The sequence below is a fragment of the Equus przewalskii genome, chromosome 29, assembly GCF_037783145.1.
Source record: "Equus przewalskii isolate Varuska chromosome 29, EquPr2, whole genome shotgun sequence".
Lineage (NCBI taxonomy): Eukaryota > Metazoa > Chordata > Mammalia > Perissodactyla > Equidae > Equus > Equus przewalskii.
The window spans coordinates 6,332,674-6,358,004 of NC_091859.1; the positions used below are offsets into that span (position 1 = coordinate 6,332,674).

General features: G+C 37.6%; 1 protein-coding gene across 23 annotated transcripts in view; it reads left to right on the forward strand.

Annotated features, from left to right (window-relative positions):
• Positions 1-25,331, forward strand: part of NAV3 (neuron navigator 3) — a 791,518-nt gene that overhangs the window by 622,337 nt on the left and 143,850 nt on the right. For 20 of the 23 annotated variants that reach the window (XM_070600533.1, XM_070600535.1, XM_070600545.1 and 17 more), the window contains 3 exons: positions 10,902-11,010; positions 11,688-12,071; positions 22,177-22,296. In XM_070600533.1, coding sequence (XP_070456634.1) covers positions 10,902-11,010; positions 11,688-12,071; positions 22,177-22,296 — 613 coding nt within the window. Of the gene's footprint in view, positions 1-3,689; positions 5,144-10,901; positions 11,011-11,687; positions 12,072-22,176; positions 22,297-25,331 lie in introns of those variants that run through there. The other 3 variants (XM_070600550.1, XM_070600551.1, XM_070600552.1) reach the window with 1 other exon arrangement.

The window sequence follows — 25,331 nt, forward strand, 5'->3', positions numbered from 1 at the left end:
ATCTATGCAGTAACTCACGTGAAGTGATAAAAAATTGTCTTTATGATTAAATGGTAGTCGAAGTTAAAAATGTAGTTTAATTGCAGTGTGAAGATAAGTATCATAAATGAAGATAAGTATCATAAACACTCAGTAAAATGGCATACTGGAGAAAACTCAAGACTTTTACAATCTGGAGACCTTATATCCCTCAGAAGTCTTCATGTATATCATTCAAGCTTCTTATAGTTTGTCATGTTCTTAAGGAGGAACCCAGTGATATTTACCTGATCTGATGATGATCGTTCTGTTAATTGTTACATACAGGTGAAATGCATTTTATAATTTGTGACTATGAGTGAGTGAGCTTCTTGCTTCTAGCCTCTCCTTTAAGATTCATGCCATGACCTCAATATTACAAGTCCAATTAAATTGACAGTTCCAATTTTACTGCTTTGGCTTGGGTTTTATTCTCACATTCATTGACAGAAAGCATTTGGCCTCAGAGACCATCTCTTTCATCAAGTGCCAAGAGATCCTGCCAAATAGAAAGTGAGCTTTATTTTCATTCCACTGGAATCATTCAAGAAGTTGTTATATTTTTCTCTCTACATAGGTTCACACTTGCCCTCTTTTCACATAAGACTCTCTACTAACATGTATAACATTTGTTTAATGCACTTTTTAACCTGTGTCTAGAATTTGTGTTCAACTGAAAGATGTTGGTAGACGCCAGGCTGACTCAGTATCAGCGAAGCTGGCGTGTCATTTGTAAAAAAGTAGCAAAATAATTGGATGAATTCAGAAAATCATTTTAGAAGTGAGAATTTAGTTTAAACAGAAGGATAAGCTAACTTACTAGACTTTGTATTTAATAATGGGAAATTTCTGATATTTAAGATCTTTGTAAATTATCACTTAAGTTGCCTTTTGTTTGAATGTTTATAAAGATTAAGAAGATCAAATTTGGTTAACTGAAATCAGTTTAGATTTTTTACTTAAACGGCCACTGTATAATTATGTTTACTAAGAACTGAAAAGCATTCCTTTTCAGAACATTATAGGAGTTGTGCTTTATGTGAAATCTTGGCAAAATTAGCGATTCATATTTTTAGTACTGATTGGGCTTATTTTTCTCCTATGTTCTGAGGCTTCCTCCTTCACCTTGTATAGCGTACATTTATATGTGAATACGAATAAGTATAAGTACACTCATGTGTGAACGTGCACCCAGAGCAAGCAGAGATAGCTGCCTCTCAAAAAGCTCTAAGTAGGTCCCCTGCTCTTGTTCAGGGTAAACCTATGGACTGATGCAGTTTCAGGGAAGAAGCTACTGCAACTACAATTTGGCAGTGGTATCTTTAAACAGAGAAACAAACAAAAATACCCTTTTGATGTTTTCTCCGTTAAGGTTATTTCTTCAAAATAACCAGCCCCTCCTTACTGGCTCCATTGGACTTAGCCCACCCCTTCCTGGGTTTACCTCTGTAGAAGGATTTTATTTCCTACCCCATCAAATCAGGGTGGACCATGTCACTTGATTTGATTTGACCAAGAAAATGTGAGTGGAAAAATGACATGGGCCCTTCTTTAGTAGAAGCTCTAAGAGCCATTGCTTGGATCTCTCATCTCTTTTCTCCCTGTCATGAGATCGACGTGTCCCTGACTAGCATTGCTCGTTCTGCATGGGTCTTAGTAGAAAGTGTACTTGTATAGTAAGGTATACTTTAAGGATCAGAATTGCAGCCAACACAGAGTGGACATTAATGGGAGCAAAAGTGCCTCTTTATTTTTGTAAGCCACTGAAATTTCTAAATCATTTGTAAATTAACATGACTTAGTCTAAGCCAAAATTCCTCAATCTTGGCACTATCGACATTATAGTCTGCATAAATCCTTGTTGTGGGGGGCTGTCCTGTCATTGTAGGATGTTTAGCAGCATCATTAGCCTCTGGCCATTAGGATGTTTAGCAGCATCATTAGCCTCTGGCCATTAGATGTCAGAAGCACCACATATCCCCCATTATGACAAGCAAAAGTATCTACCAATATTGCTGAATGTCCCGTAAGAGGGACCCAGTTAAAAAGATCACCCCCAATTGAAAACCACTAGTCTCAGCCTAGTAGCTCTCACAGTGGGGTCCCAGAGCCAGCAGTATCTGCATCACCAGGGAATATGCTAGAAATGCAAAATCTCAAGCCCCCTTCACACCTACGGAATGAGGAGGGGTGGGGCTGGGGCCTAGCAAGCTATATTTTAATAAGCCCTCTGAGAAGTTCTCAACATGCAAGTCTGAAAACCACCAATCTAAGCTGACTGGTACACAAGCACCTTTGTATAAGGAGAGGGCATAGTAACTGTTTTCACATAAAATACTCATAAGTTTAACTCTTTATCATCTAAAGGATAAGAATTCCATTTTTTGTGAATCTGTGAGATTTAGAGTATGCTACAATATACTAGTATAACAAAAGTCAAACAAGTTGAAGTTTTATAACTTCAACAAATTTACTCTGGTCTCGTACCCTGGTCATTCACTGGGTCACAATAACTCAAAATGAAGGAAAAAAATGTTCTGCTTAGGAATCCAAAGTATTTTAAAAAGTGCTTTACACACACACATTATTATTTTAGTAAAATAATAGTCAGTTTCTATGGTTCCATATTTGTACCCTCATTTTATTTAAGCACATATAAACGCTATTTTTAAAGCATGAGGAACTGAGAATCAGTATTCACAGTTCACAGGTTTATTTGCTTGTTTAATTGCAACCTTCTTATCAGGAATAATTGCTGTTCTTTCCATCTAATTCCCTTTTATGTGTCTGTGTAAAATGGATCCTGCTATGCTCCGCTTTTGATCCTAGGCATAAGGAATAATTAACCATGCACAGTAGGTTGTCACCATATGTAAAGATACAGGCAATGTATATTATAATGCTATTTTACATCGTTGAGAGATCCAGCATTTCCTCTAGCTGAGGTTAGCAATATGAGGTGAAAAATCAGAATTAATTTGATACTAGCTCAGAAAATGATAGGGATTTGTATATCAATTTGAATGACACAATTAAATATTTCTATGTGTATGTCCACTTTCCCTCTTATAATAAGGAATGTCATGGGCAGAAAACCTCAGAAGTTTTCCTTGATACACTTCTCATAAGCTCACAGTGGTACACGTGGTCTCTCCTATATCTTCTAGGTGTTTTAAAAGTTTTCCTAAAATCAGAATTTCAGGGTGGTGGTGTAGCGTACATAACCAGTACAAGATAAATACAAGAAATTTATCATTTAGGTTTTCTGTTTTTTATCAAAATATTAAAAATAAAGAGATTATTATGCGGGAATAGGTTTATGGAATAGACTAGGAAAATGCTCAATATCAAAAATCATAATGTACATTTTACGTTTTTTTTGTCACATCATTATGTTCTACATACTTGGCCATCAACTTTCAATTATAAGCTTTGAGTGAAAATATTCCTTCTCAAAGGGAAAAAAACCGAGGTGTTTTTTTTTTTGCATTTTTTACAGGAAGAAATCTTGATTTTTATTGTTCAATTAGCATTTCACTAAATAGCTTCAGAATAAAAAGCCCATGAATTTGTTCCTTAGAAGATGAAATGAAGTCTTTCCCTTTAAAGCATATCTGTCAGCCGGTGGAGTGTCATGCTCTGTTTTTTAGGTCCTTTACACTCTTGAATTTGATTTGTGCTTTTACAGCACAAATCCCAACATTCAGAAGACAGATCTGCCTGCTTCAGCTGCCTGCAGCTACAGAGAATTAGTCCGTCATTCTCCGGTGTCGAGGAGTGTGTGTGTGTGAGAGTGTGTGTGTCCGTGTATGTCCGTATCTGAGGTGCGGTGGCTGAGAGTGATGTAAATGTGTTTAGGGTTAATAGTGTAGCATCTTATTCAGGCTTGGCTTTGAAACCTGTGGCATTCCAGGCTGGACAGCAGCTTCCGCGCCTCAGTTTCAGGATGTTTGCTGCCATGGCAGCCAGCAGCATTCACTGCAGCAGCAAGGAAGAGCCATAGAGCAGAGAATGCAGGTGGAATACTAACACGCCAGAGGCTCGCGCGGGGCTGGGCTTCCGCGCTTAATTTCTGCTCCTACGGGGCTCTGATGCGGAGGTTGCACATGCTGCACCGTGTCAGCTCATCTAGAGTCCAGGGCTGCAGACCTAGATCAGCGAAGGGCTGGTGAGAGGCAAAGAAAAAAAAAGCGAGAGACATCACTGGTGCTTCACTACCTCGCGTTTGGCAACACAGAAGCAATAGAGAGAAATGTGGACCCATCGCCCTGCTGAGACATGTGATTGGATGAAGACGGGGAAACGTAGTTGGCTTCCTGTGCTACTTTTCAGCTGGAGCAGTGTCTTTGGTGAACTCTTTTCTGCTTCACGTAGATTCAAGCAAAATGTTTGTAAGTACTGCTGATCAGGGAAATGATGTGGCAGGCTAAATGGTGGGCAACTAATTAAATGTCCTATAGCTACAGAATCGTAGGTGAATGTTTGAGCCTACCTGGGCTTTTACTGAAGTGCATGTGTTAATTAAAACCAAAAGGGCCAGTTGCTGTCTCAGTGTAAAAAGACAGTATGAAGTCCACTTGATGAGAAGAAGGCGCTGGAATTGCCATGCAGCGGCCAGCTGAACTCTCCGTGTTTCGGAGCAAAGAAGTAAGGAGAAAGGCAGCTGGCCTGCAGAAACAAAAGTCTCTAACCAATCTTTCCCTCGCCAGTGAGGGGGAGAGGAGACCCACTGTGCGCATTTCCAACTGGTTTGGGAATGCAGCAAAGGCCAGCCAGAGAGAATCCACCTATGCAGAGAGGCACTCGCTGTCCCGATTCCTCTCGCGCTCTGTGCAGTCCCTGTACCACACCAGCGGCCCAGGGGCCTGGAACCTGCTGCCTGCCAGCCGGTCAGGCACTGAGGGCTTAGAGGACTGGTCTTCCAGAAGAGGCTTCGACGCTGAGAGTGATGAAGATAGCAGGTCTGAAGATGAAAATGTGTCCTCCCGGCCAAGCAGCATCAGTAGGAGCTGGGCGGAAGAGGAGGGGGAAAGCTGCCTGCGGGAAGGCACGGCGCATCTGGACGAGGATGTGATCCTTACAATGCTAGGCGATCTGGAACAGGCGCTTTACACAGACTTGTTAGGTAAGTTGAGTGTGCTCCTAAAATGAGGATGGGATTTTAAGAAGCTGCGCATGTGCATTAGCCAAATATCTTCCGTTCTTCCAACTATTTTTTAAAACTATATTTACTCAAAAAACTTTTAAATTTCTTGTTTCTTGAAATTATTTTCTTTGTAAAGCTGAGCTAAAAGAACCATTGTAAAGTCTATTTGGAGAAAGTAAAGAGCAGCAATCCACCCTGGGCACTGTTGACCTGGTATCCAGTACATTCTAGATGTCCATAAATAAGAGTTACCGTTTTAAAACTCCAAATGTGTATTTTACTTAGTCATTAATGGAGCCTATTTATTCAACTTCCCTCAAGGTGACCTCACCACAGATATGGAAGGAAGAATGAGGGGCCTTGTGGGTAAATTTTCTGTCTAGTCAAGTTTTTTCTGCTGCCTCAGTGGTACCCAAATGGCTGGCCCTTGTTTTTGCCTCAGTGACGAGTACTGTGCATTCTTATAACACTTTCAGAAATGCAGAGGCCTCTTCTGACAGCTTTACTCACAAACATTTTTTTGGTGTTTGGTGTGTGCATTATAACTATTTAACCTACTATGTAGATGACTGTGAACTGTTTTTATGCCTCACAGAGTAGGCCTTTTTCATGACATGACGCTCAGTAGCAACTTCTGACATAATCTTTCATTAACTAGATATGAAAAAGTCAGAGGAAATTCTTCAGTTTTGTGATTAAACTTTGTCAACTTTGCTGCCTGCCTAAATAGCTAAATTGTACATGTTTTAATTGTTTATATCTAAATTCAGTGTTCGGTTGAAGCATATTTACAACATACAGTCTCTACTTCAAAAATCCATTGGTATTAAACCATTGACCACATCATATTTATGTCAGTTTGTATTTCCACAAAGGATTTCATACAGAACTCCTTAAATATGAAAGATTTAACCCTGAGCAGCGATCTCTTTGTTTCTGATTCATACAACTGGTGCTAAATATAGGTTTGTTTTTATTCTCCATGTAGACCCCCCTGTTACAAGATGTTTTATGAGTTTTTCTGGCATCTTAGTGAACCAGCTTTAGAAGAAGAAATCTTAGAGGGACAGCAAGGGCAAATATTGCCCGATTTTTCATGTCAGCTTGGCTTTAAAGAGTCAAGTTGTGGGAATAGTGATTTCTGAATTTGAATACACCAGGTGCTCAGACCCTGAAGATTTACTTCTTCACCATTGTGTGATTTCTGTGATGAGGTGCTTCTCATAAAAGACCTGTATGCAGTACAAAGGCAAGAGAGGGAGTCTTAATCCTTATGAAGGTTTTTCTTTTTTCGCTCCTCCAGAACTGTAGAATCAAGCAGTATTCATCTTTTGCCTGTAGAATGGTAGCACTTATCTTGTTCTAAGCACCTCTTATGTAAGTCTTTTCAAAGATATGCACAGAGTGCAGTCCCCTGACAGTATTTGCTGGTTTCTCTGTCAAATTATAGCATGCTGTGGGCGGGTGTATGTATGACACATGCCTTTTTGTGCATAAATAACTTGGAGCATTACTGTCAGAGGGTAATCTCTCAATAGAAGTCTGTGTGTTCCATGGTTTTTAAACTGAGCATCTGCTTATTGTATTTATGGAATTATTCTCTTTAAGGCTTTTATTTTCACTTATGCCAGTATTCAAAAATGCAAGTGAGAAAGTAAGAGGAAGAGTTTATTCAAATAGCTGCTATGAATAATCATATCAGGATAATGAAGCATTCCAATGCAATTCCCTCAGTAATGATGCGTGTTAGGTTGGTGAATATGTCCACGCCCAGAGCACACAGGAATTTCAGGATTTCTGCCACGTGCTTGACTAGGTTCTGCTTCTGGCTCAAAATGGCCTCTTCCAAGTTAGTTTTAGGCAGGGTTTCTTGAGTTCAACTCTTTACTCTTGGATATCTTAAATCAGACAGACTAGGGCCTGTGCTATAACTATATAGGAGAATATTTAAAAGATAACTATAAAGCTGTTAGCCATATTTTGCTATTTTTCCCCCAAAGTGTCTGGTTTAACCAGATGACTTGAAAATTTTCCATCCAAATCACTGTTGGGGTCCTTCACAAAATTAGGGTTATTTCTCAAAATAAATCAGGCAGCTGTACTCTCATTAATAACATCTATAATGTGGATGATGTAGAGGACCTAATTCTCTGTGAATCAGGTTCATTCATATGTAATTTGATTTCCTATTAAAAGATGACAGTGCCGACAGTGTTAATTACAATGTGTTTAATTAAAGCCTAAAAAGTAAGAGCAGGACCTCAAGATTAAATGGTCCGTCTGCCACTAAGTAAAAATGCAGCAACACCAAATTGAGCCTGTTACTCTGTGCCCTGCTCATAGAGGAGACCTTATGAGCAGTGAGAAAGCAGTTTACACCAATTTTAAAAACTCAAAGCAAATTGCAGACTATGTTGTTCTGGAAAATGTGTGTCAGCCCTTACTATCCTGTCTGACTCTTAGGAGCCTTCTTTCAGGAATGATTGTTGGCTTTGAGATTATGGAAGTGAGAGAGGATATAGCGTTTTTGTGACTAAATAAATTTCTTGTGTGCATTTTCCTGCTAACTTTTATTTGTTACTAAATTTTTCATTTGATTTGTGCTTTCACATTTGGCCTTTTCAATTGCCATTCAGTCCCCACCCCTAATCCTCCAGACATCATTTGGATACAGATTTACAGGATATTGCAGACTTGTGCAATCCTTAGGGGGTTTGTAAGTGCATTTAATTTTACCTTGCCTTTTGTGGGTCATTGAGAACATTTACTGCAATAAATTTTGATCTGGCTATTATCTTTCATGACATGAATGAGGCAGCAATTACGTTTTGCTCAGTAAGTGCTGGAAAGAAAAAGTCCATTTGTCTGATTGTCATGAGTGGATATCATGATGGGAAAAACCAAAGGAGGGAAGGAGGTTATGGTTTTGAAACTTAAGGGAAGCTATGTAAACAAATGATGAATTCAAATAGAAAAACGAAGGATGTAAGATGCCTGTTGGATTGAAAGAAGGAAATTTAAAGATTGAAGATGTGAAAAACTAGTTAGTAAAATGGAATGACTCAAAAATACGATGTTCTTAAAGCTTATATGAAACAACATATTGGGGCTGGCTTGGTGGTATAGTGTCGGTCCATGTGCTCTGCTGCAGCAGCCGAGGGTTCAGATCCCAGGCATGGAACTCTACACCGTTCATCAAGCCATGCTGTGGCAGCATCCCACATACAAAACGGAGGTATATTGGCACAGATGTTAACTCAGGGCCAATCTTCCTTACGAAAAAGGGGGTAAAACCCCCCACATATTGAAAGTAATTCAAATATCAATATTATTAATATTACGCCAGTTGGCAAATGGTTAAGATGCAGCTTAATTACAACATAAAAGCTCTTCCGGAGGGAAGGGGGTCAAGGATAGGAGACATGTGATGGTATATTCTAGAACTTGTGTAAGGTAAATGACTTGCATGCCCTCCTCCCTCCAAAAAAGGCAGTTTCAACACTTTCCTTCTTTAAGTCTTCTCATCTCTTACCATCACTTAGAATCTTTCTACACTGTATGAAATCTTAGACACTGAGTATTGGCTCTAATGCTTCTCCAATTTTATCTCCTTCTTCACTCTTTCTTTTGCCCACTTGAGTAAAATCTCTCTTCAATTCTGCCTTTCCTATGACTGTAATGATACATGTTTTTCTGCCCTTTAAGATTGTCCCTGCAAAACTCTCCTTTTTCTTCAGGGTTCTTACCAGATTATTTAGAAGTGAAAGGTAGACATCTTTCTAGCCATTTCTTAAATATGCTGTGTCATATTAATGAGGAGAAGGATGGGAAGAATTTCCAGGGAGAATATGATCAAAGTCTTAAGGGTTATTAACAGTTCTGAATTTTAAAAGAATGTTAATCTATAGGGTTAGAGTTTGCAAGACTTGAGTTAGTGTAGGAAAAGTTTATGCTGCGTGCGTGAGGGCACAACACGTGTTCTTCTATTTCTTAAAAATATAAGGAAGTTTTTCATTACTTTCTAAGTTTGAAATAATCCTATTATTAAGCATATTTTAATCATTCAAATAATTTTTGAATTAAAAGGAAGAGATTTACAGACTGGCAGCAGAATGGTGGTTGTTTTGGTACTCATCCAAGATGAGGAATCACGAACAATGAAGTCACGTTTGGCTGAAGAAGAAAATAAAGAAATTGGCAGTTGTTTTCCAATATTTGAGCGGCTGCCATGGTAAAGATAGTGTAAAGTTGTTCAGTTGGTTTCAGAGCCGCTGAGACTACTGGGTGGAAACTAAAGGGGGGCAAATTATTACTCATCCTCAGAAATGTTTTCACAATTAGACCTGATACTGCAGAGGAGAAGAAGTCTTCCCAGTCTTAGTGGTTTCAGGCAGAGGCCCATGGCCACCTCCCAAGTGAGACAGAGATGAGTTTCCTCACTGGGTAAGAGGTAAGGAAAGACAATCTCTGAAATCCCCACCAACTCTGTGAATATATTATAAATGTTAACTGGGTGCATTTGTTGTATATTTTTAAAAGTCTGGCATGAATGCCATGGAAGAAAATTAACAGGTTGAATATCTACCCATAGTCTTGAAAGAGATTGTAGATATGCATCTTGACACGTCTGTGTGACAATTTTCATCCTGGAATTTAATGTAAGCTACTTTTCTACCTTCACTTTTCCTTCTCTTTTCTTTTCCTTTCATCCCTTTGCCACTCCCTTCTCTTCCTTAACACCTTCTTCCTTTGCCTTCCTCTTCCTCCCTCTCTTTCCCATAGCTTCTCTCCCCTTCATCCTTCCAGTCCCCTTCTTCCTCTCCTTCCTTCTTTTCTTCTTTTCTCTTTCTTATTAAAATTTCTCATCACTGGACATCCTCCTGAGCCTGAATTGAACAGAATAAAGGCTATGCTTCCTCCTCTGTCTTTCCACATTCTTTTTGTTATCCAGATGCACCAGCTTCAAATGGCCACTGGCCTTGGAAGTATTACATGGCCCTAAACAAAATGGTGTAATGGCACCCGTGCCCCAAAATGATAGGTAGTGATTATGTAAGGCCAGCATTTGTCGCACTGGCAGAGCTGTTTGTTTCATGCCCGTTAGACACATTCTGAGTTCAGATGCCTGGGACTTTACCGGAAATCTAGTGTCACATGTGGGTGTTTTGGTTCCCTGTAGAAAGTGGAGGAATAATTAAAAATAAAGCTATCCCTTGTTGTGAATCTTGGTCCATGAGTCTAATAAAATAAAAAACTTCAAAAGATATTTCTTCTCTAAGAAAAGTCCTCTCTCATTCCCCAGAGTCCAAATATATACTTGCTACTTAAGTCAAGTTTATCTCAACTATTCTGAGTACACTTTGAAACAGATAATCACAGAAATAATTAGGATCCAAATAATTTCAGATTTTTAAATTAAGTTCAGAAACATGGAGTACTGAACAGTATATTTCCAAATGACTCTCTCATTTTTAATGATTAAGGTCATAGTCCAACAAAGTATTACTGTATTATCACCACTTCAAATTATTACTTGTAGTATTAAATTTGTTTCTATTCACATTTTATTGGTAGAAAGAACAATTATAATTTTCAGCTGATAATAATCATTTGGAATTTCCTACCTATAATTTTAGTTTTCAGAAAAATAATTTATATTACTCATATTATGCATATAGTTATTCTCAGGACAGTAAATGACATGAATAACAAACTTATAATTATATTACTTTTCTAGGTGAAGACCCTGAAACAAGAAGAATGAGAACAGTTAAAAACATAGCAGATTTGAGGCAAAATTTAGAAGAAACTATGTCCAGTCTTCGTGGGACCCAGATAAGCCACAGGTTTTTCTCAATTCTGTATATCACTGGGCCAGTAAAGAAAAAAATTGCAATCAAGCACTTAACTTCTTAGAATGATAGAGAAGGAATTTTAGTTTTCCCTTACTGTTTTCTCATTTCAATTTTACATGACAGTCAACTGGTGACTTCTCAGCATATACCAGGGACTTGTTTCTCCTATCCATCTCTTCTTCGATATAGTTTCCCATTTGAACTGAATTAGCTACTGAAACCACCACCATCACTGCTAAGTCGTTTTCATGCCTGCCTAAAGAAGGAACAATGGCAGAAGTTGCAGTTGAAAAGCATCTGAGGAGGGGTGGTAGAGAGACTTTCAAACATAATTGTAGTTAACTTCCAGAATAGTTCTGGGAAGGCTACAGTGTGTTAAATTAAGCATTTATTGAGAATGTGAAACAGTATTTTGCTTTATCTAAAATGTTATAATGGCCTTTCTTTTGAAAGCAAAAATGCAAAAAACCTGCAAACGAATGCCCCCTCCTACATTTTGATATCTGCAGAGGTGTTTAGAATCTCAAAATGAATGTATAATTTGGCTTTCATGAAAATGACATCCTTCTAAGAAACGGCTCTCAACTCTAGGCTTTTTTCTTCATGCATTCTTGGTCTGTGGCCCCAGGAGAACCAGAGTATAGTTATTTCTGCATTTTATTTGACAGCACCCTGGAGACAACATTTGACAGCACTGTGACAACGGAAGTGAATGGAAGGACCATACCTAACTTGACGGGTCGACCCACTCCCATGACGTGGAGGTTGGGCCAGGCGTGTCCTCGACTTCAGGCTGGAGATGCTCCCTCCCTGGGTGCTGGCTACCCTCGCAGCGGTACCAGTCGATTCATCCACACAGACCCTTCAAGGTTCATGTACACAACACCTCTCCGTCGAGCTGCTGTCTCTCGGCTGGGAAACATGTCACAGATTGACATGAGTGAGAAAGCAAGCAGTGACCTGGACATGTCTGCTGAAGTTGATGTTGGCGGATATATGAGTGATGGTGATATTCTTGGGAAAAGTCTCAGGACGGATGACATCAACAGTGGGTAAGTGGCCCTGGATCCAGATCTCTAACAGAACTGTGTGAAGAGGAGGGGTGGTCTACTAAAATGCGTTAGCCGCAAAAAAGGCATAGAAGTTGGTTCACAAAGTCATTAGAAAATGTGACAAATCTAAGGTTATTTGGGAGATATTTCAGGCCCTCTCCTCTGTTCCGTCATAAAAAGTAAAATATCCAAAGTTTCTATAAAATCTTTTTATTATAAGCCATTAAACTTTTCTCTTGTTATAAGTTTAGAGAAACATATATGCCCTGTGTTTTTCAGAGTGACTTTCACATGCTTCTTCAATAACAGATTCTGTAGTGAAGGACATGGAAGGAGAGAGGGAGTTTTGCTGAGCTGCTGGGTTTTTTTTTTTTTTTTTTGGCTTGTCAAAGCTGCCTGTAACTGCTTTAAGGAACAAATATTTTCTAGCATTCTTCAATTATGCACCTCCAATCTATTTTGAGGAAAAATCATTTTAGAGTTAGTAGTTTCAATCTATTTCTTCTTTTTTGATGGTATCACATTTTTTTTTTTTTATGGTGGCTCCTGTTTTCCTTCTGTTTCCTATTACATTCCAAAAAATGTTGTGATTATAAAACTCTTAAAGTATCTTGACAATTTGGAATATTTAGTACTATCTGAGGATGAGCCCTAATGCAGTCAATAGGACATTCTATTAAAACTAGTCCTATCAGTAATTGTAATTGCTCTTTTGAACATGTCTTATTACCTATTTCACTCCTGTTAAGTGCTTTAAAGATATTAATTCCTTTAAGCCCCCCACCATGACCAACCCTTATGAGGCGAGTATTATCATACCTGTTTCATAGGTAAGGAAACTTATCCCCATTGGCCCCAATTGCTCAATGCTAAGGAAAGGCCAGCCTTGCATTCGAGCTCAGATATGTCTGATTTCAAAATCCAGGCTCTGTAATGTGAAGAAAAGCTTCCCAATTAACTTTATATTTTCCACATGAGTCTAGGTTTTGACCTGTTCTTTGTCCATACGCATCTGAGAGGACCAGTGTCAGATGTCATTCTTCTATATGAATAACCTTTCCTGACTTCATTCATGAAAAGCCTGTTTGAATGGTGACAAGACCTTAAAAAGTACAAAAGAGATTTTGATCAGATCCATAGCTTTGTCTGATATCCTGACATCCACCAGTCCATTCCTGGTTGCCACCCTGCCTGAGTTTCCAACAATTTAGAATTAGGGAGACAGATTATGGTTGATTAGGGTAGGAAGCAGTCGAGTTAGCCCAGACTCAGAGGGCCTAATTTAAGTCTTTTTCTACCATTTGCTATCTGTGGACTCCTTGAGAGCTTAACTCACCCGAATTCTTTTTTGTCATCTGTAATAATGATAACATTGCAGAATCTTCACGAAATTGTTAGGAATGAAGGAAATAACCCACACAATCGTATTTAGCATAAGGCCTGTTGCAATATAAGTCTTAAGTAAATTCATCATCAGCAGCACAATTACGTTTATCATTAATAGCCTTTAACCTAATGATTAATAACCTAATAATCATAGAGTGTGATCTCATATAGGAGATATTAGAAATTGTGGGAGGCATGAGGACTCCTGGGAAAAGAATAGAGAGAGAAGAGGGATCATGAGCTGAATTATGTACGTATGTATTTATCCAAACGATATTTGTCGAGTTCATCCAATGCGTCAAGCAACCTTCTAGGCACTGTGTGTGCAGTGGTGAAGAATATCGACACAGGGCCTACCCATATGCGACTCACATGCTAGTGTTTTCATGTTTTTATAGGTGCTTATTTATTCAATAAATGAAGAGTAATATATACATATATGTGTGTAAGTGTGTGTGTAAACCTTCTTGGGTAAGTAGTTTTTTAAAAGGCATTTGGGGGGGAGGGAGGAGGAAGATTGGCCCTGCACCAACATCTGTTTCCAATCCTCCCCCTTTTGCTTGAAGAAGATTGTCCCTGAGCTAACATCCATGCCAATCTTCCCCTATTTCATATGTGGGACGCTGCCATTGCATGGCCTGATGAGTGATGTGTAGTCCACGCCTGGGATCCAAACCCGTGAATCCCAAGCCACCGAAGTGGAGCACGCGAACCCAACTACTATGCCGCCAGGCCAACCTCTAAAGGCATTTTTTTTTTAAACGGGGTTCTGCATATGGTAATATATATTATAAGCATACCTATACTCAGAAGCATTTTGTATTTTCCAAGACTCTAGCTGTATTAGTTAACACTAACTTCTGTAACAGAGAAATTTCAAAGTCCCAGTAATTTAACACAAAGAAGGTCATTCCTCCTTCATGTAAAATCCTCACTGGTGTTTCTGACCTTCAGTTGGGGAATGTGCACCATATAGTCTTTTAGAGACTAAGGCGAATGGTAGGTGATTCTGCTATTATCCAACCAAGTTTACAATGTCACCCTGGGCATTGATATTCAACAGGCAGATGGCAAAAGAGAGGAAGAACCCTAGTGTAAGAACATTTCATGAGTACCAGGCCTGGAAGTGGTGCATATGACTTCTACCACCTTCCCTTACCCAGAACAGCTGCATGGTCACATCTAACTATAAGTGGGGCCAGGAACTATGGTTCAGCTGTGTGCCCAGGAGGTAGAGGAAGTTGGTTTGATGAGAGCTAGCTAGTCTGCTGAACTCACAAATGAGAAAAAACAAGTACTGTTATATCCTTTTTCCTTCTTGCTTGTTTCATTCCTCAGTGGAAACTCAATTCAGACTTCTGTTCTCCATTTTTGTTCCCTATCTGTCTTTCAAATAAAGTCTTGGATAGCTCCACGAATAAGTCCATTAAATATGCACCAATGGTCTACATGTTTTATGTTGACCAACAAAGTCATTCATATTCAGTATCTAAAATAGAAGAAGGAAAAAAACACAAAGTAAAAATAACACAAATCCTGTATAAAAACTTCCTCTGGTGATATTTACCTGCTTGGCCTTATACATTTTCTTTTTCCCCTGGTAGAGTTCAAGACACTGAAATTTAAAGAATGACTCACAGTTCTGTTCCCTGAGTGGAAGGTGACTAGACATGGTGAGCGGGCAATGTGGCTGGTCCCAGCTCAGGTGTGTTTGGGAAGATGGAGGATGGAAGACATGCAGGATGTGTACGTCTTCGTTGTCACCAGTGCACATAGTGTGTCGTTGTTGGCATCTGTGGAACTGCCTGATGTCTCAGCCTAGAATTAAAAAGTCGAAAGACTAGAGGGCTGGCGACATCCCCGGGTAATTTTAATTTGATACGATTTCCTTTAAGTAAGAAAAAAAGGCATGGAGATGTCTGTGCTACAGCTCATGAAAAAACTGTCACAAAGTTAGCTTTCTGTTCCCAATTTTTAAAAGTATGTTTTAGTGATTAAAGGGACAAAGGCTCAAAAGACAGAGTAATGAATTAAGATGTTTAATATAGGAATTTTTTCTCATGTAACCACAAGGAATGTCATGAAGTAAATGGGAACGGAGTTTCATTTTTTCATGTACTTTAGGGAGAACTCAGAAAATTAATCAACATTCTGAGAATTCAAAATTTCTTGAAGCATGCAAAGGCTTATCTCTTTCTTCTCTCTTTAAAATTAGTTTAAACACTTGGGGCTGTGAATCTGCCAGTAATTAGGAATTAGTCCGAGGAGGGCCTCTTACTTATAATAAGTCTCTTTGAAAAAGTCTCCATTTATGAAGCAGAAAAGAAACACTGTAAAATTAGGGGGAAGTTACATATTTTAATTGGATGGAAATTAAAGTTAGCTGCAGGTGTCACAGTGATAAACAGTTGGGCCAAAATATAGCCTAAAACTCTACTTTAAGTGACATGACCCAAACACAAGGTGATTCAGTTCTGAGGAATGAAATTTTAAAAAGCGGTGGTGGATATTTTAATCCTGCTTCTCTTCACTCCTGACTTAATTCTCCTTTCACAAACTTTGTGATGACTGAAGCATCCACAACATTGGAAAGGGCAGGGTTGTCTGAGTTGGGTTAAAAGGATCTGCACAGAAACCACAGATTTCTAATCTTAACGCTTCTACTTATTTCATATTCAAGCTATGAGAGTTATTTTTAGTGAGTAGAAATTCTAATGGAAAAATAACTCATAATACTAGCCAATACATAGAGCACTCACTATGTGCTAGGCAATGTTCTATGCCTCTTACATACATGAACTCACTTATATCTCACCATAACTACAAAGAGTAAGTATATCGTTACTATCTCCATTTTGCAGATGAAGCCTCTGAGGCATAGATAATTTTAGTGACTTGCCTGAGTCCACACAGCTCGTAAGTAGCAATGCTGGTCTTGAACCTAAGCAGTTTGGCTCCAGGCTGCACCTTTAACCATCGTGACATACTGACCCTGTGAGATTGTCCACACGTCTCTCTGTGCACATTTCTCTCCGAGAAGTTGATTTTTTACAAGCACACGTAACAGAGCTTCACCGGGACCATTCACTGTTAGTGGTTTTCTTAGCTAGCACCTTTGATCTAGGGGCCAATTCTTAGTATTATCTAGGCTCGTTTAAAGGAAGATGCTAAACTGGAGTTCCTTTGAAGTTAAAAAAAAAACACATTTTAGATGCCCTGTGTTTTCATGTCTTTAAAAAATAGCTAATTTTCACACACAGTGGCCAATAGGAGATGTTGAATGTAAAGACATAGAATTCTAGGAAGATATGGTGGAAGCAGAGGTTTTGAATCTTCCCAAATCTCCACAAAAACAGACAAAGCAACTAGATAGGAAAGCCAAAAAAATGATCATTATTTACACAAAAAAGATGGTGACAAGGTATCATCTCAAACCTCAAGTATAAGCAACTGGGGACAATCAGCTAAGAGTCGAAGGACCAGCCTGGAATCAGTATCTGTAGAAGAAGAAACAGGGTAGCAGTGGTGCATCTGATAACACTGAGAACAGAAGAGCCCCAGAATAGGCCAGCGAAACTGACTGGGACTGGTCTGAAGACAGCAGCTGAAGCTGGGATGGCTTTTGACACTTGACCAGCCAGGGAGAGTAAGCACCCGAGGTGGTGACTGAAGGGAATGGAGCCATCCAGGCCCCATGCATTCATTAGACTGTCCAGGCACAGCTCCCTTCCAGGACAGGACCCCACAGTGAGGGAAACTTCATGGAGTAGAGGCAAATTGAACAGCATGTGGCAATAAAGATGAAGGTAGAGAAGTTCCAGGTAAAAGTGGGAGATGGGGTCATAGTCCACAATCTCAAGAAACTAATTATCACATTCTTAAACACGAAACAAAAATGACAGAAGCAGTTACTGTGTGAAGTTAGAAAGGCATCTAAATCAAGTTTCTTTGTATTCAGAAAAATTAATTTCACGTAAAAATAAGCAAGAGAAAAGTGTCAGGATAAAACCCCATATAAGCCACAAACATATGTAATACATATAACTAATAAAGGATTAGAATCAATGAGGAAAGAAAAAATAAATTAAAAAACCACCCCCAAAGCCAGAGAATCCAATGGAAAAATGAGCAAAAGACATTAAACAGACTTTTTTTTTTGGCTGAGGAGGATTCGCCCTGAGCTAACTCCCACTGCCAATCTTCCTCTTTTTTGTGTGTGTGAACCACTGCAACAGCATGGCCACTGACAGACAAGTGTAGTTCTGTGCCTGGGAACTGAACACAAGCCACCAAAGCCGAGTGTGCCAAACTTAACCACTAGGCCACCAGGGCTGGACCCATTAAACAGACATTTTGCAGACAAAACTTAAGTGGCCTATAACAAAGCAGAAATATTGCCAACGTGCTTGGTAATCTGCAACTTGTAAATTAAAACAAAAATGAGAATTCTCATCTGTAGACAAGTAGGAGTTTATTCTGAAACTATTTTGAAAACTATCTGGCATTGACTAGTAAGGTTGGATGTGTGTGTGTATCTCTTGTGACCTTCCTGGATATAGACCTTAGATAAGCTCTTGCCTGTGAGCGCAAGCATTCGTGGTAATGTTGTTTGTAAGCAAAAAGACTAAAAAAAGCTCAGATATCCTTAACAGTCAAGTGTATTAATGAACTGTAATGCGTTTGTAAAATGGAGCTATGCAACTGTAAAATGAATAACAGCAATATACATCAAGATAGATGACTTACAAAAATGTAATTTTGAGCGGAGGAAAAACGTCACAAAAGAATACATATAGTGTGATTCAATTTATATAAAATCCAAAGCCATGAGGTGCTAAACAATATACTTTTAGGGATACAGGCCCATGTTGTAAAACCATAGAGAAAAGTAAGGGAATACTTCACACATAATACAGGACGGTGGATGTCTCTGGAAGGAAGGTTTGGGGACGTGATTGGGAGGAGCCTTTAGTGACACTGAAGAAACTGGAAATGTTCTATTTCTGAAGCCAGGCAGTGGGCACATGAAAGTTGCTATTTCTTTTATTATTATTTAATATGCACTTTACACTTTATACACTACATAAATATGATATATTTTACCATAAAGCTTTTTTAAAAAAGCATCAAGTTTCTATAATGGTAGAGTTGTATATCTTTATGTGGATTAAGGAAATAGGGTTGAACAACATAAAAAATAAGAGTTTTTACAATTTTTTCCTATTTCAGTGAGTAGACAGAGCATAGTGATGCAAATTCACAGATCTGAACAGACTCCATTTTATAATAGTAGGGGATAGAGAGTGACAAGAAGAAGTCATGTGTGTAAATTGTTGATCTGGTCGCAGTGTGTTTCTCCGTGACTATCTTAGCATACACAAAAGGAGCCGGAGCTTCTGCAGGAAAGTGATATATGGTCAGTTTTTGCGGTATTTGAGGTTCTTGTGGGAAATCCATGTGTCTACGTGTAGAAAGGGGTTTGATGCCATGTTCTAGAGCAGGTGGAAGAGTGTGGCCTGGAAATAATTTGGAAAAAAGACATCTAAAGAAAATATACCATAAGTATGCAGTGTTTGTTTACATAGAAAGAAGACGGGTAGCAGTAGAAGGGAGGAAGAAATGGGAATTCTTTGTGAGACTATTGTTTTTTATGTATATCATTTGATAGCTTACAGAATTTTAATAGGGCAGAAATTCTTCTAAGACCTTCATGGTTTGAGAGATTTTAGTTTTCGTCAACAACCTTCACAAGCGTCCTTTGCAACTTTTTGTTTTTAACAATCTTCCTTAAGACTAATACCTCTTCTTCAACTCGTCTTGACTGATAGTGTTGAAGTTTATTTATAACACTATTAGCAAGTTTTTTTACATTATTCTTTTGAAATCATCCCGTAATGTTTGTAGCTCCCAGATCGTAGCATAATTTTCCTAGAGGAATTATAAAATTCATCTTCTGTAAGATTGTTAAGTCCTTCAGAAAGAATGAAAAGAAAGAATAATTACCAAGAAAATATTTAAATCAAGATTTTTTCTTACTTACGTGATGCCTGTATGTTATTTTTCAGTTAACAAATTCATGGTTCTATTAAGAAAATACTCAACCAATGTCCAAACGAGAGAGTGTCTGTAAACAGAGGAATTATACACTTGAAATTTTTGTGGTCCAATTAATACCTCTTGTAAACCTACTTGATATTACCTGGAAGATTGAGGAGCCAAAGAAAAATGAATACCCTTTGAAAAACTTCCTGAAAAAAGTTTTCTTAATTCATTGAAGTTTTAAACGTGTGGGTTTTTTCTTTTTCCTTTTGAAAATTAGTTTTCAAGGCAGTTAACCTTCACCTATAGAACTTACTTTTCTGCAAGTATTGAATAGTTAAAAGGTTATGTTTTAACAGAAGTGATCCTCCGTCTTAATTCTTGTTTACATGTGTCAACATTATGGGTAAGTTGCTGAGGTCTGTTATGATGGTTCCTTCCTACGATGTGGAAACCTTTTAAATTCAACTGAACAAACATTTAATATATTTGTTGATACCAAACTATATACAAAACACTTTGCTAAACATTTTTGGAGACTCACAGATGAGTAAGACAGACCAATGAGATGTATAATGTGAAATATAGACATTGTTATTACTTCCTCCAGAGGTTAAGTTTAGGATTAAGCATGTTGATAGTTTTTTAAAAAAGGAGTATCCTATTTATCTGGAGAGAAGATTTCTATCCCCCTGAACCTTTTAAAACACAATTTCAAAGGGAGAATGAATGAGAAAAATGTTTGCTACTAAACACTTTTATTTTACAGGAATTCCATATACTATGCACAAAGAAAAGAGGCAATAAAAACATTTAGAAATTGTCTGAAAACTAGGTTGAAAATAGGATAAGAAATTGGAAGTAAGAATAAACACGGGAACACTGACAACACCAAGATGTGGCAGCTGACAAATTAAAAAGTATGAAGGATAAATATCCTTTCATTCTTTACTTGTCCCATTTGGTATCACTGTACACAGAATTGATGCTCGTAATCATGAATTAGTTATCAAAAAAGTTAAATTATATTGAATATTCCCTATTTAAAGGAGTATGTCAGTGTTCAACACATTTTAGAGCCAAAGTCCTCTTTTTACTTTTTAATTTTGATGGGATTAAATTCTTTGGTTATCAAGAATATTAACCATATAGGATACTTTATAAGGATAACATAGTGTGACTTAGTGTTATTGTTTTATATATAAAACTTCATATATTTCCGTTTCAAAGTATGCGGGAGAGACATTGTAGATAACAAGTAGTACTATTTTTAAGGTTCTGATATTAAGAGCTTTTTATGTTTCTCCTTTAATTATCCTAGAATTCATCTGCAGTAGGTTTTATTCCTATTTTCAGAGGAAGAAATTGAGGCACATTTCAAGAAACTAGTTCAAGGTTCTTCAACTAGTAAGGACAGAATTTACTAATCATGTAGGTAATTAGCCAACTTCATAATCTTAGTTTTAACTATTTGGTCAATCTTCAATTAAATATGGTTGTGATTAAATTTTTTTATTCCAAAAAATGAAATTAACTTGAATTTGCTTAAGTATATTGTAGACCTGATTATAAAGAAGTTGATGTATCTCCTAGAACCCAAGGGCAAGTTGTGAAGCTGAAACCATGTGGCCAAATGTCTCTGCTTCTTTTTTGTACCTCTGCGTCATTGTTTTTACTTTGCTGACCAGCTTTTTCTGTGGTGCTTTACGTCTTATGAAGACTGATATTCACACCTCCTGAATTTTAATTACCATTAACTCTATCCACATAGAAAGACTGATGAGTTGTCTCTTAATCCCAGTTCTCAAGAAAGAAAACGGATAAGCCCAGCATAGAGTAGGAGATTAGGCACCCTAGTTTAATCCTTCATAGCCACGGAAGCAAGATTACCTAATAGTAACATGGCTATGAGGGTTACCAGCCCTGTGTAATGGTGGTGGTCCTGTGATGGCACAGAGGTGGATCTCAGAGACAGGAAGTGGGGTGGACAGTGCTGTCCTTCAGCTTAGACAGCAATGCATGGTGGTGAGGATCATGGTTTCTGGAACAAACTTTCTAGATTCATTTCTCAGTTCTGCCTTTACTGGTTCAGAGATCTTGTATAAATACTTAACCTTTTCATACTTATTTTCTTCATCTCTAACATGGAAATAATAATGTTATGTGTAAACTACTTAGAAGAGTTTCTGACAACATATTAAGTATCTAATACATCTTGGTTATTATTTTATGATAGTGGCCGATTGTAGCATAAATTTTGCTCATCAAATAAATTGATCTAATTTTCACTTTGGTAATGTTTCATTACTCCAATGACCTTCAATGCTTCAAAAGTGGTATTTATAAAATAAAATTATCTTGCTCATGAAATTTTCTTGCTCTTATTTTGGTGCGTTATATTATCGACACATCTGTTCTGTATTGATAATATTGATAACAAAAGTGGGGGGAAAGGAAACTTTTATAATACTCTAGTTACTTGTAACAAGGAAGATTGATTCCCTAGTAAACTTGAAACGATATTCTAATACTTCCTGGTGAGTAGAATGTTTTTACAGAAAAATTATAATAAAGCATATTTGCATAATTATTGAAAATTTTGAACAGTTTGTTTATTAAGTTAAATTATACTGATGAGGTTATTTAATTTTCTGTTGATTAATCAGACATTTACTTTCAGGTACATGACAGATGGAGGGCTCAACCTGTATACGAGAAGTCTGAACCGAATACCAGACACAGCGTCTTCCAGGGATGCCATCCAGAGAGGGGTTCATGATGTGACAGTGGATGCAGACAGGTAATGCAATCAGCATGCATGATGGTGAAGAGTGCATAAAGTAATTTCATAAATGAGATCCTAGGAGCTTTACAGTGTAAATCAAAGGACTTTCTATTTCAATATAATAATTATTTTGGAACATTTAAAAAATTGTCGGTTTTACTTACAAGACGTTTTTTAGGTTTGTATACTGAAAAATATTGTGTTGCTGGTGAGAATATTTAAAAATTTTCAGGCTACGTGGTAGCAACTTTTAATATCTGTAAAAGGAAAATTATAAGCATAATCTTATATTCTTGACTTGAAAAAAACCCTGGCTGATAAATTTCTTTTAATTCAGATACCCTCAGATTTACCTGAAGGCTAATGATGTAAAGATTAAAACATATTTCAAATTATCAGGTACATTAACCTTGATGTTTTTCTTGAGGGTGTTGTTGAAAACATACAGCTCTTGCTTTAGGCTAATTTCTTTTCATCCTTGTCTCAGATTGCTTAAGAGGGTGTGTCCGTGTGTGTTTTCCATATACTAGTTATTTTGCTGGAAATTGCTTTGCCAGTTTTATCAGAATCATCACTGTTTGAGAATATTGTCTTTGTAAAATAATGTCGTAAGACATATTTCTGACCTCATTTTGCCCCCTCTTCACTCCAAATTTTGAGTAGGAAGGGATTGCCCATTTTCAGAATACTATGTATCAATATGTAGAGTGGTTCTTTAATTCAGTATTTATGAAGAGGACAAAAGGTTAAGACTTAATGCTTCCGCATTCTGAAATAAGGACAGTGTACCAATCATTGTACATTTTAGTACAGCCAACTCCAAAGGCTAGACAGTGAATTCTGATGTCACTCTTCAGTTTCTCTTCACTCAAATGCTATTGATATCTTAACTCACATTGGCTAGAGGAACAGATTTGGCTCTCCTCCTGTATGTATCCTGGTCTCCTAATCTGTATATCAAATGTGTGTGAGTGTGTGTGTGTGAAGCATGTTACAAAAGGCTTATGAAAAATTTTGCTTCCCCCTCCAAACTCCTTTTCAGCTATTTTCCGGCCCTGACTCCTTCGCTAACTTCAACCACCCTGAACTTCCTTCTGCCTTTGAGTTGACACTTCCTTTGCCTGGAATGTCCTCTTCTATATTCATTGCATTATTGCCTCCATCACAACATTTTTATTTCAGCTTAACGTTACCTTCTCAAAGAAGTGTTTCCAGAGCAGCTAAGATACATTTATTTTCCAATCGTTTTCTTGCTTGTTACCTTATATTATTTTCTTCAATGTACACATCACTCTTTGAATATATCATAATTATTTGTTTACATGTTGATTTTCTATCTCTGCCATTATCATGTAAGCCCATGAATGCAGACTTTTTGTCATATTCATTATATGTTGAGCCTTGAGCAAATGCTTGTGGAGTGAATGAACAAAGGAATGAATATAGACTGTATATTCATATAGGCTACATATTCATGTAAGTTAGCAGTAGGGTCCAATTTGGTGGAGAGGCAAGTGAGGCCAGGAAAGAGCCACGGTATTGCAAGGGTGTTATGAAAGTAAGGGAGTGAGTTATGTGGGAAAATAGGAAGTAGTGATTATAAGGGAGGAAATCCAAAGTGTGGACCACATTTTGAAACTAATGACCTACACATTGTTAGCTGAGAGTGGAAAACAGTAAAGAAGGGAAAATGTGTTGGTCTTTGGGAAATGAGGTTATGATGGCAGAACCTAAGAATTGACACAAGGGTGACTTTAGTTTGGAGACAATTGGGATAACCAGTTATTTTTGTTCCTTTAAGGCTCCAGATTGGGGCCTGGCTAAGAAACCTCAGACCAACAGAAAGACCCAGATATGCGTCTAATGACTTGGGACCTGTGAAAGCAGTGGGTCTTAGAGTGCGGTACCTGGACCGGCAGCATCAGCATCACTTGGGAACTTGTTAGGAATGCAAATTCTCAACTGCATCCAAGACTTACTGAATCAGAAACTCTGGGTGTGGGCCCAGCCATCTTAGCTTTAACCAGTCCTCCAAGTGGTTCTTATGTACACCAAAGTTCACCAACCACTATCTAAAAATTAACAAGTAGTTGCCAGGCCTATAAAAACATAAACACTTAACATGACACTTAAACATAAAACATGACATTTTAAAGTCCTTAATACTTTAAGTTATATAAAAAGTTTTTGAAAGAATTATAATTTAAGGAATGCAAAAGACCACTTTGCTCACTTGGCTAAATGAAGCAGCAGTAAGGTCATAGTGAAAATCCTACTATCAGCAGAGACAGGAGTTACTATTTTATTAAAGATAGGTCTGAAGTTCCTTTAAAATTTTATATTCAGGAAGTGATTCCAGGTGTATCTATTGTCCTAAAATACATAGTCTTAAATATTACAGTTGTGTAAGTCCTGTTGTTTTAAAATACCTCCTTATACAGGATGTTGTTGCATAAAATTTTCTTCTGATATCCGTTCCAAATAGAATAGATAAGAAGGGCGATAAGGTAATACCTATTTCTTTAGTTCTGCTCAACAAAGGTACTGAGAAGTCCTGTAGTTCAAAGTAAAACCTGCTTAACTCTATTTAATTCAGTGCTGCTTAAGCTTTTTTCATCACTGATAGCCCCACTTTTTTTTCTATAATGGTAATTAATTTGTTCCTATAATATTTTTTAAAATACTGATTTAGCCTAATGCCCTCATTTGGTGGATATAGTAGTAAAAGGACTTGGATCTTTTACCTCTTATACATCCAGTTTCCCAGCTACGTTAGTCAAGGTCTTTTAAATAATATAAAACATGTTAGTGATGGGTTCATTTTAGTAAATTGGTAAATGATAAAGCTTGTGGTAATTCACAAGAAAGCTTAAAAGAAAAGCTTAAAAGAAAGCTTAAAAGCCAAAGAAACAATGTTTGATTAATTTTTCATATTTCTTAGATATTCTTTCTAAAAGTTCTATCTGTGAAAATCTATTTACGTAATGACAAAGTAGCCAGCTGGCTGGAAGAAGAGTGGACCTGAATTGTTTGTGTTGATATAGTGAAGG